Below are 13170 nucleotides of genomic sequence, written 5' to 3'. Positions count from 1 at the left end.
CTGGCATCTCCCATTCAGCCACTGTTGAATCCATCTTGCTACTCCTGCATTAATACCCAACAATTGAACCTTCTTAACCAACCTTCCATGATGAACCTTGTCAAAGGCCTTACTAAAGTCCATATAGACAACATCCATTGCTTTACCCTCATCAATTTCCCTAGTAACCCTGGTATCAGTTCATTCACACTGAATTGCCATTAATAAAAAGCGAAAATTCTAATTCACCACCCAAAGACAATAGACCAGACCATCGCAGACCAAGACAGCTACACAGACTCATGGACCACAGTTCCTACCTGGTCATATTTAATTTTCTGGGTTCAAACAGTCAGTGATATCCGAGCTGTGAAAAGACCTCAGGTAATATTATCCTGAGATCCAGCCACCAGAATGTACGACAGCTCACACGTAATTTAAAAAATAAAATGCCTTTTCATAGAGTCAGTTGTATTATTCAAATAAATCCAGAAGGCTCAATGTGAAATGCATTCACAATCTCTTCAACAAGCCATTGCACTTGAACATGCTTGGTTATACGTGAAGATCTGAGACATTGAGGTACAACAGAAAATAGCCAGCAGCTCCCCATGTAATTAAACTATCAATATGTCCAAATGATGTGATATTTTACCACCGACTTGCTGAATAAATAATGGTTGGAACATGTGAAGACCTGCTGCATCAGACCATTGCTGACTGGGGGCGAGAAGAGATAATTCCCCCAGTTGAATAATCTTAAATCAGAATCAGAAAAAGTTGGAAGGTGCACGCTTTAAGTAGGATAAAAGAGTTAGGGTGGAAAATAAAACTGTCTTTGCTAGGAAGGAGTCCAGAGAAACTGAAAGACACTTGTTGGTCCTGGGTCAGCTTAACCCCAGGAGATTTGTCTGGAGATCTGCAAATAGGAAATGAATAATGACAGGGGAAAGAGAACACTAATGCAAAATACAAACAATGTGGTTCCTGGAAATCTGTACTGAATGAGATTGCTGGAGAGAACAAGACCGTGTAAAAAGAATGAGTTGACATCGCAGCTTGATGACCTTTCATGCACCAGGGGAGTTATCTGAAATTGGTGCTTTCAATGCCGAGTGCTGGGGGCTGCAACGTGCCCAGCTGAAAGATAAGATGAAGTCCCTTGTGCTTACACTGCTCCAGCTTAAGCCTAAAGGCAGAGCGAGAGTGAGATGTAGAATTAGAGTGACAGACAACTAACTCAGGGCCTCCCAGGTGGAATGATCACAAAAGTGTCCTGCAATGAGGTCTACAATTCATTTCTCTAATACAGGGGACATCATGATATGACTACCAAATAAATGGGAAGACAAGTGATTTGCTACTTCATTCGAAGATGGTGTGAAGAAAGGCAAAAGGTTTGTCATTGAATCCTGTTTAGTTGTGTGGGAATATATCATAAGGCAAGTAGTCAGTAGTGTTTTTTGGGAAAAGTTGAGAAAACATTATTTGAAAGAAGAATGGAAGGTAAGGCCTATTTGGTGGTCACAACATTGTGAAGTTCACAGAAATTAGAGGATAATCTGTTCAATGCAGAGACTGGAAAGTGGAAGATAAGAACAAGGTAAATTACATTCTTGTTCTAGCTGCAAGGATGAGGGCAGAAGAGAGCAGAGAGTTAAGAACACTGCCAACTGTGGTGAAAGGAATGCCATGATTGAAAGATATCTCAGGAGCACTGGTGTGGAAAATGTCATCATCTGAATAGATGCTACTGAGTCAGAAACTGGGAAAATAGAACAGGAGATGACGTGGTCAAGATAGTTGTAGTCTGTAGGCGTATGGGATATTGGTAACTATCCTGAAATGATGGAGAGTTAATGCAAAATTGACAGCAAAGGTGATGAAATTAGTTATGTACAACACCAGGAACCAGCACAAATGAAGTTAAAATGCAAGATATACAACTGTTTTGATTAGTTGCCGACTTTAAAAAAAATTCCCTCTACTTCTTGAGAATTCATTCTAGATCGGTCCAAAAGATATTTCCCACATGGTGGCATGATGGCACAGCTGTTTCCTGTGTTGTTTTATGTGGAGTTTGTAAACTCTCCATGACTGTGGAGTTTCTTCTTGGTTCTGTTTTTGTCAGTGTTGTTTCCTTAATTGACAACTGATGGGCAAACATGAGAGATAAGTATTTGCAGGCGTACAGAGAAAGGAGGGGGAATAGGATAGCGCTTTTGAGAGCTGGCATGGATCTGATGGGCTAAATGATTTCCTTCCATTATGTCCGAGGGACATGATGTCCATAGGCCAATTCTAACCATTGTATATTTATTATTTTGTTCAACAAATAACCAAATCCAACTGGGTAGATGAACTGGTACAAACAAATCTACTCTTTCACCTCCTGGAGAGTTGAAAGGATATGGGGAGCACCACACACAATCTTTCATGAACGATAGGCATAATTAATGGTTGATTGTTAACCACAGGAAATTAACTAGCAAGGAACATGATTATCGATCCATGTTTCATTTATTTGGGAATCATAGAAAATAGTATTCAGCAATGAAATAAACAAAAAAAATAAAAAATTGCCACCCACATCAAAGTTCCAACCACCAGATCCCCTTATCTACTGTCATCTATATAACTAAAAATCTCATCTTGACCACTTCCTGCCTGCGCTGTATATTGATTTTAGAAAAAACACTACCATATACCGCTATGATTTTTGGCCATCTTACTCATAGTCCTCCTCCGCTGAGGCAGTCCTGAGGATTTTTCCGATCGGTGAAAAATAAAAAAGTTATGTCTTAAAAATCTTGATTTTTAAAAAAAAGATCAGCTGATTGGTCCTCTCTCCTGACAATCACCACGATGAAGGTAACGCCCCTTGCGGAGGGGGGGGGGGGAGGACTATAAAACCCCGGATGCCTGGATACGAGTCAGTCCCTCTGGAAGATCGCGAGGGAGAGTCCACAACTGTGATTCTAAGCTGTGAATCAACTGAACTGTGAGTCTGCAATGTACTTGCAATAAATGATTTGTTAGCCCTTAATGACAATGCCTGCACTCTGCTTGAAATGCCATGAAATTGAATTTGCTAGCCTGCACTCTGCTTGAAATGCCATGAAATTGAATTTGCTGGCCTGCACTCTGCTTGAAATGCCATGAAATCGAATGTGGTCGCCTGCACTCTGCTTGAAATGGATTTTGAAGGAATGAGTGAGTGAGTGAGTGCACTGCCAGCCCACCAGCCCCGAGTGACTGATCTGCCAGCCCACCAGCCCTGAGTGACTGAGCTGCCAGCCCACCAGCCCTGAGTGACTGAGATGCCAGCCCACCAGCCCTGAGTGACTGAGCTGCCAGCCTATCAGGCCTGAGTGATTGAGCTGCCAGCCTACCAGGCCTGAGTGACTGAGCTGCCAGCCCACCAGGCCTGAGTGACTGAGCTGCCAGCCCAAGAATCCATTCGGCCCACAATGTCCATACTAGCCCCTTCAGCCCATACTAACACTCCAGAAAGCCCCCCACTGGCCACCAATATTGGAATTGGTGGAGAGGTAGAATATTGCGTTGGGTGACCTGCCCTCCCATGTGAACATGGGACCCAATGGGTCCCACTTCATTTAGAGGTTCATTAAAAACATTCTACACCAAGAATTTCTAATTGCACTTGAAGTGATGAAAAGCTTTGACTCTAGTGCCATCCGATGGAAATAAAGAACATTGCAATCCAAGAGCAAAATGCAGCAGATGCTTAAAATTTTAAATATGGAACATCCAGACTGCAGAGAATATAATGAGTCTTTAATGCCTCCATAAACCACAACTCAGCTCAATTTTACCATTCACATATTGATATAAACTCGGGGCAGTTCCAGCATTCTTAAATTTAAATATATGGTTTGTCATAGTGGCTAAAGTTACTACACTAATAATTCAGAGGAATGAACTGCTGAGAATTTCAAGTCAGAGAATCACAAGGTCCTACAGCACAGAAACAAACCCTTTGGTGCAACTCGTCCATGTTGACCAATATGATCTCTTCTCATTTTCCCTTGTTTTGTCCATATCCCTCTAAACCCTCCATATCCATGCATCTATCGATTAAATAACATTCTGGGATAAAATCTAGAATCACTAATGTAACAGGAAATTATTTGATTGTTGTTACTGTCACTAATGTCATTCTGCGAAGCAAATTAACATACTGGTCTGGCTTGTGATATCGCAGCTCAACAGCAATGTGGTCCATTTCTAGGCGCCCTTCGAAGTTATTTAGCAAACCATTACAAAAAGTGTATAACTTGATAGATCATCCAGCACCAAAGTAGGCACCAGAATTGAAAGAAAGGTACCCCATAACTCGCCTTATCCTCCTCTCAAACATCAGGGGTTATTCTTTCATATTGCCTAGCCTCTGACCCTGGAGGTAAATTGACCCAACTATGCTGAAGATAAATGTGCTATTGGCATCCCTTTTGACCTCTCTGGTATGTCTTTCTATTGTTGAATATTTTGAGGGCTGCACAAAACTGATTTGTCCTTGCACCGAGTCATTCATTATTGAATTTGCATAGCTACAATTGCCAGCTGAGAATCCTGGCTCTTCTTAAGGCAGCACTGGCCTGTTTGGGGAATTATTTAATTTATTTCCGTTTTTGCAACAATCCATCATTATTGCCAACAATGGCTGGGGCATGGAATATAAAAGCATGGAGGTTATGGTGCAACTTTATGAAACATTTAGTTAGGCCACAGTTGGAGGATTGCATACAGTCCTGGTTACCACAATGATGGGTGGGATGTGATTGCACTGGCAGAGGCAATTTACCAAGATGCTGCTTGATATAGAATATTCACTTTTGAAGGGAGAACTGTGCAAACTGAGTTTGTTTTCGTGGACCAGGGAGCGATAAAAATTATAAGAGGCATCAATAGATAATGGGAAACTTTTCCCCATTGCAGATATATCTAAAACTAGAGGACATAGGTTTAGGGTCAGTTGTAAGAAGGTTAAAGACATCTTGAACATTTTATCCCCCCCCAGAGTTGGCAGTTAAAAGCTTGAATGCACTGTTTGAGAGGACGACAGAGAGGTCGCACATGTCAGCAAATACTGCAGCCTGTTGGTCCGTGCAGGTTTCAATAACGTGACCAGGCACACCATCAGGGCCGGATACTTTCCGAGTGCTTAAACTCGAGAAATATCTTTTGACATCAGGCTCGGTGACTGAGAGTACATAGCAGGCCCGAGAAGGCAATTTTTCAAGAGTGTTTGGAGCAGATAGAGCTCATTTGCAAGTGGTGCCTTGCTGTTGCTTAAGCTGCCACTTGGTTTTGCCTTCTAGGAAGCAATGCCGGGCATTCGGAGTTCTGCTGAATTTGACAATAATCTGTGCATTAATGCTATCTCATATTTCATATGTATAAGCACTACACCTCAGGCTGCTCTCTCTACAGGCAGAATTTGGAATGTGCCCTTCACCTTGTACCCTAATACAGAATCAGAAATTAAATTGCTGCATTTTAAACACCCAAGATGGCAGACCATTGGACTATATGAACCAGCCAGATTTGTGTTCTAATCCAGAGTCCATGCTTGCCTTAAGTGGTTTGACGTGGTCTGAAGAAGGGTCTCGACCTGAAATGTCACCCATTCCTTCTCTCCAGAGATGCTGCCTGTCCCGCTGAGTTACCGTCTACCTTAAGTGGTTTGACATTGGGTCAAATGGAGAAATGTGAACAGGAATCAAAAGGTGTTTTGTATTTTGGCTCCCTTTTGAGATTCTGTAGAAAATGGTTTTCATTTTGCAGTTTTAGATCAGCTTGCATAGTGTGTAAAGGTGTTATGTGATGTCAAACTGCATTGCTGTACATAGAAAAACCTTACCCGCAGTAAATCATCGATCCGACCTTCCTTCTTTTCCAGATCAGAATTTTTGTTGCTTTCCAAAGCAGTGAGCTTTTCTAACGTGAAGTCTGTCTGCAAACACACCAAACCATTTCCTTTAATACAATTTTACACTCCTGGTTAATAAAAATCAATTTATTTACTATTTTAAATTAAAATATCCCAAATCATATTAACTGCTTTTTGTCAGTGTTCCAAAATGTTATCTTTCTAGGTAGAAATATTTCAGAATTTTCTTCCTGCATGATCTGTCTACCTTTTAAAAAATAAATAAAAAAATTTACACCTCTTGGTCATCCTGGCAGGAATTCTGTCAGACTCCTACATTATCTTGAAAAGTTCAACCATAGCACCTCTCCAGCTGTAAATTCCAGTAAATGCAAACTCAGTGTGTGCAATATCACCTTGTAATTTGACACTTGGCATTTAAATTAATCTATGCCATCTCTGCAAGGTTAATCCATTCTTTTTAAGAAATGGTACTCAGAAATTCCCAGAGTGCATACTGGGTTTAACCTTGTTTTAACTGGAGCATCATTTCTATACCCATACACTACCATCCTTTTGATATGTATTCCATTATTCTACTAAAATGTTTTTGTGGCATTTAATGCTGTTGACATCATTTCTTACTAAAGTAACCACCATCACCCCACCCCCTTGGACCTCTACTGTTTCAACCTTTTTACCATTAAAATATACTCTAGACTCAGTTTTAGCCGCCTATATTTGCCTGCACCAAAATCTATTTGTTCAGTTTTTACCCTTTCTCTTAATTTCTCTTTGTAGTGGGATGCTTCCATCCTTATTCCACACCATTAACCCATCTTTGAATCACCAGTAAATGTTGACATCTGTTTTTTACTACCTCAACATCTGCAGCATTAATAAACATGGAGAACATTTGTAACAAAGATTGTTGCTGACTGTGGTGGGTTACATGTTGTCCATCCAAATGTTTCACCACTGTCCCAAGTCCCACATCTGGCAGTCAGCCCATCTCCTCGCAAGATCAATGATCGTCTTTCAATTCCTTCTTTCAGTAAAAGTCAAAATGCTGAAGGAACTCAGCGGCTTTGGGCAGCAATTGTGGAGAAAAATGGAGAGTCAACATTTAAGGTTGAGACCCTTCAATTGGACTGCATTTCCCCCACCGATGCTGTTTGACCTGCTGAATTCTGCCAGCATTGTGATATACACTGGAATTGAAACCAGATCATTGATCTTGAGAGAAATCTGACTGAGTGCCAGGTTGGAGAAATTGGATAGCAGTCGAGCATTTAGATGGGCAACATGTGACCAACCAGTGACAGAGACAAATCTCTGTTGATGTTTATAAACATCACCGTGTTTATTAATGATGTAGATGTTAGGTATAACTAGCTATCAACATTTGCTGGCAATTTTGCTTCTGCTCCAGATGCCAGCTTATGCAGTCTCTCTTGTCTCCTGCTCTCAATGTCATGTGATTTAGTTACATATAACAAAATATGATGGATTTTATCATGCCCGCTGGAAGGCCCTACAATTAACATCCCCATGTAGCTGGTATATATGGTTCCCATCCTCATTATCTTTAACATAATTCCTTGGTCATAACGTACATATCAAACATAGAAATTGCACTTGGAATTTATTCAACATGATTTTGATGTATATTCAGAAAGACTACACATTTGGGCCACACCCTAATTGATCCTTCCAATCTCAAACTTGTGTGTCTTTTTTTATTTCCCTCTGTTTAATTACTGTACATTCTTCAGTTTTCCTCGCTATTTGTAATGTTTAAGGCACTATTGTGATCGTTATTCTATCTTCTTTGCTTTGATTCATTTTTAGAAGAATCTGCAAATTGCTCTGCTTTTCATCAGCTCTCTGCTTTCTATGGTCTTTGGAATTATTTACTATATTTCAATGTTGGTCCAGAAATGCGAGCGCAATACCCTCTTGTCAGCAACACAATCAATGACCAACAGTGATCTGCAAATAGATGGCTGTGGTGCTCGGCAATCCACATACAATTAGATCAGAGAACTGACCTTAACTCCAATTCCACCTCTCTTCAAGGTATCGAATTAGATTTTATTTCTTTAAGTATGCCACCAACTTCTCATCGGCCTACTCACCACCATTCCATCCCTGTGATTTTCGCCAAACTTTTTTCTCTTCCCGATCTTTTAAATGTTTTTTTTTAAGCTCACACTTACAGAAATCGGTTATGTTTATCTTGGGTAATAGAGCTCGAGCTGTGTAGATTGGCCCCTTGATTTTGCACTCACTTGCATTTTGTTTTAAATTATTGTCCAGGAATTGTGCCAGCATGTACTGCCCATCCTTAATTGTCCTTGAAAGCCCGAGGAACCTCTTTCAGAAAAGATTAATCCGTCGATGATTTGTGGGCCTGGAGACGCATACAGACCAGACAGGGCAAGGGCGGCAGATAAGCTTCGCTGAAGGACATTAGTGGATCAGATGGATTTAAGTGTAAGGTTTATGAAGGTTGTTAGTAAGGCTTTTCCTTAAAATTACTGATTAACTAAATCTAAATTCCAACCCTGCCTTGGAAAAATTTGATGTGAAGTTTTTCAGATTATTGATTTAATGATTTCCACATTGTACCCTCTCCAAATTTTGTAATTACCCCAGCTGTGACCTATTTTGGTAATGATGATTGTTCTGCTCAATATTCTTTTCTATAGCAAATACTTTTACTCAAAAACAATGTCATGACAATTTTCTTGGGCTTCTCCATTCTCCTCCCCATTCTCAAATTAATCCAATCAGGTTCTGGAAATTTGTCTGCCTTTAGTTTATTTGCTTTCTTAACTTGTTCATGCCCAAATTCAACATCTTGTCTTTATGCACATTAAAATGAGATATCCAAGCTCAAAACTGATACTTCAGCAGGTTGAGCACCATCTGTGGAGATAAAAAGGGATGGGACTGCATCAGAACTGAGTGTGGTGTGAAGACAGCGAATATATAGAAGTGTGAGGGAAGGGTGAAGAGAGGTGAGGCAGAAGTTGGTAAGTCATTGATTGCACCAGATGTTTTGGGATAGGGGGGTTGGGAAAATGATGGGGAGATGGAGCCAAACTAAACCCAATTTATCCCTCCCCTGGGTCCCATTGCATTTCTGACAATTCCACTTTTATCGAACCTCAACCCTATCTCAGCACCAAAGTACTAAGGTTGTACTATGAACTTTGGATGGCACAATTGTGGTCTGGTTTAACTTAGAATAACTGAATATTTATTTGTTCTGTGATTGCCTTTAATATGCCTGTAAAGCTGCATGCAGCAAGCAAGAACTTTATTGCTTTGACCCGATGCAGCATATGAAAATTAAACACTCTTGATTCTTAAACTGATAAACTCAAAACTGAAATTAAATTGAGTTCCGGTTTTGCAGAGTCATAGAGCATGAAACAGGCCATTCGGCCTAACCTGCCCATGCTAACTAACAAGTCCCATCTACGCTAGTCCGACCTGCCTGCATTTGGCCCATATCCTGCTAAACCTGTTCTATTCATGTGCCTGTCCAATTGTTTATTAAACGCCTCAACTACCTCCTCCGGCAGCTCGCTCCATACCTACCAATTTTTTGTGTTAAAAGGTTACCCCTCAGGTTCCTATTATATCTTTCCCCCCCTCACCTTAAACCTTTGTCCTCTAGTTCTCAATTTCAATACTCCGGGCAAGAGACTCTGTGCGTTTACCCAATCTATTCCTCTCAAGATTTTATACACCTCTACAAGATCACCCCTCATCCTCCTGCACTCTAAAGTCCTAACCTGCTCAACCTCTCCCTATAGTTCAGGCCCTCGAGTCCTGGCAACATCCTCATATATTTTCTCTGCACATTTTCATGCAAATCATACCTGAGATTGTTTATGTTGTACGTTAATGATCTTTTGGGAATTACAGGAATGCTCGTTGTTGGCCGATCCCACTGACGACGGGCTGCCATGCTGAACCTCGGATTTAAAACAAGGAACGTGAATCATTTCAAATTAAACCTTTTTTATAGTTCATTGCTACTTTATGGTCACATTTAACTTGGTACAGTGAAATTTTTTTTTGCATATGGCTCAGTAAAAATCTCATACTTAGTGCTGAGTCATGCTTAAATACAAGAAAGCAAGAATAGTAAGATTACACTGAAACAGTACACAAGAGTGGGTGGCGCAGCTGTAGAGTTGCTGCTTTACAGTGCCAGCGACCCGAGTTCGATCCTGACTATACTTGCTGTCTGTATGGAGTTTGTACGTTCTCCACGTGGGTTTTCTCCGGGTGCTCCAGTTTCATCGCACACTCCAAAGACATGCAGGCTTGTAGATTAATTGGCTGGGTAAAATTGTAGATTGTCCCTAGTGCGAGTAGGATAGTGATAATGTCAGCACGTAGGGCCGGCACGAAAGGCCTGTTTCTGTGCTGTATCTCTAAACTAAACCAACGAAAAGTCACGTTTTCAGCGCCATATTGTATCCATCAAGTTTTAAAGATGTTAAAAACTTAGAGAGTCCTCCATACCCTCAACCGTGGATTGAGAATTGGACTTTTTTCAGCAAAAGATTTTGGGCGGAGTATTTGTGACACTATTCTGCACTTAGTATGTTCCAAGTACTTATTTAACTGGTCATACATTGATAGTGAATTATTTTAGACTATGGCCTAAATTAACTGTTTTTTTGAATCTCACCTTTCCACCAAGCTAAATCTCAACCCTGAGCCCAAGAGGCAGAAGTCACCGATGACCAACAACCATTATCTAATCTGTGCCATATGCTCGCCTTCACAATAACACATTCAATTACTGCTTGGCACTTCTGCCAGTTTTTACCCTGGAGTTTTTCTTTCAATTTCAGCACACAAGATTTGGGAGCCCAGCGAGTAATTCCTAATTTAATCTTGGGCCTGCTCAATATCAAAACTTTAGACAAAGCAACCATGCAAAGTCATAATAGGAGAGCATTTAAATGATTGGAGTTGAAATGTTTCATTAAAATTACAACATTGTTCATCTATTAAAGACATTCCCCATATGTAGATAGCACTCACAGAAGGTGATGAATACGATAAGGAATGTTGCGGTGACGAACGAGCTACGGGTGGCACACTTCGTCCCGGACTTGTGCCCGTGACATTCCCACCAGCAAACTGAAACAAAAATATTAGTTGGTTAGGATAGTACAAGGCACCAGATGACATACTGGTGGTTCATAGTCACCAAAGTATCAGCCATTGTTTTATGAAAAACAAACTATGGTCTGGTATTTCCTCCTGCCTGCATAAAACGAGATAAAATAAAATTAATTGACTAAGTACTTATAATATTCCAAGCACAGCATAGTCTCTTTATTTCTTCCCCAACAATGCTAAGCCTCATCTAATTTTGATCTCAGCTCTATCAATATATTTATTTAAACATATATAGAACAACATTCTACTCTAAAATGCTGGATTAAGTAGCTCCACCATATTAAAAGGCAACCCAACTTTGTAGATGTGAAACCCAACTCAGCACAGCCAAAGGAAGTGTTGAAGCCTACTACTGGATCCAATCAAATATTGATTCTCAATATATGACCACTGTTAAAACAGATCTTTACTCACCCTCTTTAGATGCACTTGCAGCAATGATGAGCTCACATGTTCAAACAATATCAGCTGCCTCAAAATATAATCATGGTGTTGTTAAATAGGAAGCTATCGAATTTAAACTACGGATGATGGAACATTAATACGTCCAAGTCAGGGTGAAGTACAATGAGGAGAAGAACAGGGGTGGGCCTGTCTGACCAAGTATAGCAGGATACAGATTTAGGAACCTGCGACCAGTAGGTTTTGATCAATTCGTTTAAATGCATTGTTAAACAGTGTATATGGCCATCGCGTTCAACTCTGGTGCAGAGATGGTGGCTTAAGTTGCATTTTGTCTAAAGCTCACAAAGATAATTTTATTCAACCCCTTTCCAAACTATAGCTCTTAACCAAAGCATCACATGAATTTGCATTATGAAATTTAAGAACATCATAAATAGGAGCAAGGTTCATTTGACCTTCAAACCTGTTCTACCACTCAATTAGATCCTAGCTGAAAGAGACACAAAGTGCTGGAATAACTCAGCAAGTCAGGCAGCATCTCTGGAGAACATGGATAGGTGGCATTTCGAGTCTCGATTAGCTTGTGGTTTATATCAATGATTTGTATGAGTGTAGGCGGCATGATTATTAAGTTTGCAGGTGAAACTAAAGTTGGTGATATCACAGGTAGTGAAGATGGTTATCACAAATTACAGCAGGATCTTGATCTGTTGGGCAAGTGGGCTGAGGAATGACTAATGGAATTTAATGCAGATAAGTGCGAGGTGTTGCAATTCTGGAAGTCAAACCAGGGCAGGACCTTCACATTGAATAGTCGGGCCCTGGGGAGTGTTGTATAGCAGAGAGATCTAGAAGTCAGGTCAATAGTGCCCTTGTTAATTTAATTTATTATTGTTATGCGTACTGATGTACAGTGAAAAGCTTTTGTTTGCGTGCTATCCAGTCAAAGATTATACATGATTACAATTAAGCCTCCACAGTGCGCACATAAAGGATAAAGGGTACACCAGTTAATGCAAATAATGTCCGATTAAAGATAGTTTAATCCTTGAAAGTGGTGTCACAGGTAGATAGGGTATATTAGCCTTCATTAGTCAGGGTATCGAGAATAGAAGATGGGATGTTATGTTACGGTTGCACAAGATGTTGATGAGGCTGCATTAGGAATACTGGTTCAAAGTTGGTCACCCTGCTATAGGAAGGATGTTGTTAAGCCAGAAATAGTGCAGAGAAGATTTACGAGGATGTTGCCAGGACTTAATGGCCTGAGCTAGAGGGGGAGCTTGGGCAGGCCAAGACTTTATTTCTTGGAGTGCAGGAGGATGAGGTGATCTTATAGAAGTATAAAGATCATGAGGGGAATAGATAAGATAAATTCACAGTCATTTACCCAGAGTAGGGGGATCCCAAAGGATATAAGTTTAAGGTGAGAGGGGAATTACAGTATTTTATAGGAATCTGAGGGACACCTTTTCCACACAGAGGGTGGTGGGATATGGAAGGAGCTGCCAAAGGAGGTCATTGAGGCAGTTACTGTCACAACATTGAAAATACATTTGGTCAGGTATATGGGTAGGAAATGTTTAGGGGGATATGGGCCAGATGCAGGCAGGTGGGACCAGTGCAATTTGGTCGGCATAGGCAGGTTGGCCCAAATTACTAATTTTCATGCAATTTGA

At 40.5% G+C, this 13170-nt stretch overlaps 1 protein-coding gene across 5 annotated transcripts in view; it reads right to left on the bottom strand.

Moving 5' to 3' along the window:
- The window catches only part of tlk2 (tousled like kinase 2), an 88984-nt gene that overhangs the window by 34213 nt on the left and 41601 nt on the right, over positions 1–13170 (bottom strand). For 4 of the 5 annotated variants that reach the window (XM_033035110.1, XM_033035111.1, XM_033035114.1 and 1 more), the window contains exons 6-8: positions 10946–11044; positions 9766–9861; positions 5864–5956 (exon numbers count right to left, since the gene is read on the bottom strand). In XM_033035110.1, coding sequence (XP_032891001.1) covers positions 5864–5956; positions 9766–9861; positions 10946–11044 — 288 coding nt within the window. The remainder of the gene's footprint in view (positions 1–5863; positions 5957–9765; positions 9862–10945; positions 11045–13170) is intronic. The other variant, XM_033035112.1, reaches the window with a different exon arrangement.

Source organism: Amblyraja radiata, chromosome 16 (assembly GCF_010909765.2).
Source record: "Amblyraja radiata isolate CabotCenter1 chromosome 16, sAmbRad1.1.pri, whole genome shotgun sequence".
In the NCBI taxonomy this organism is placed as follows: Eukaryota; Metazoa; Chordata; class Chondrichthyes; order Rajiformes; family Rajidae; genus Amblyraja; species Amblyraja radiata.
Note: the sequence above shows the minus strand (reverse complement) of the source record. Positions and strands in the feature narration are given on the sequence as shown.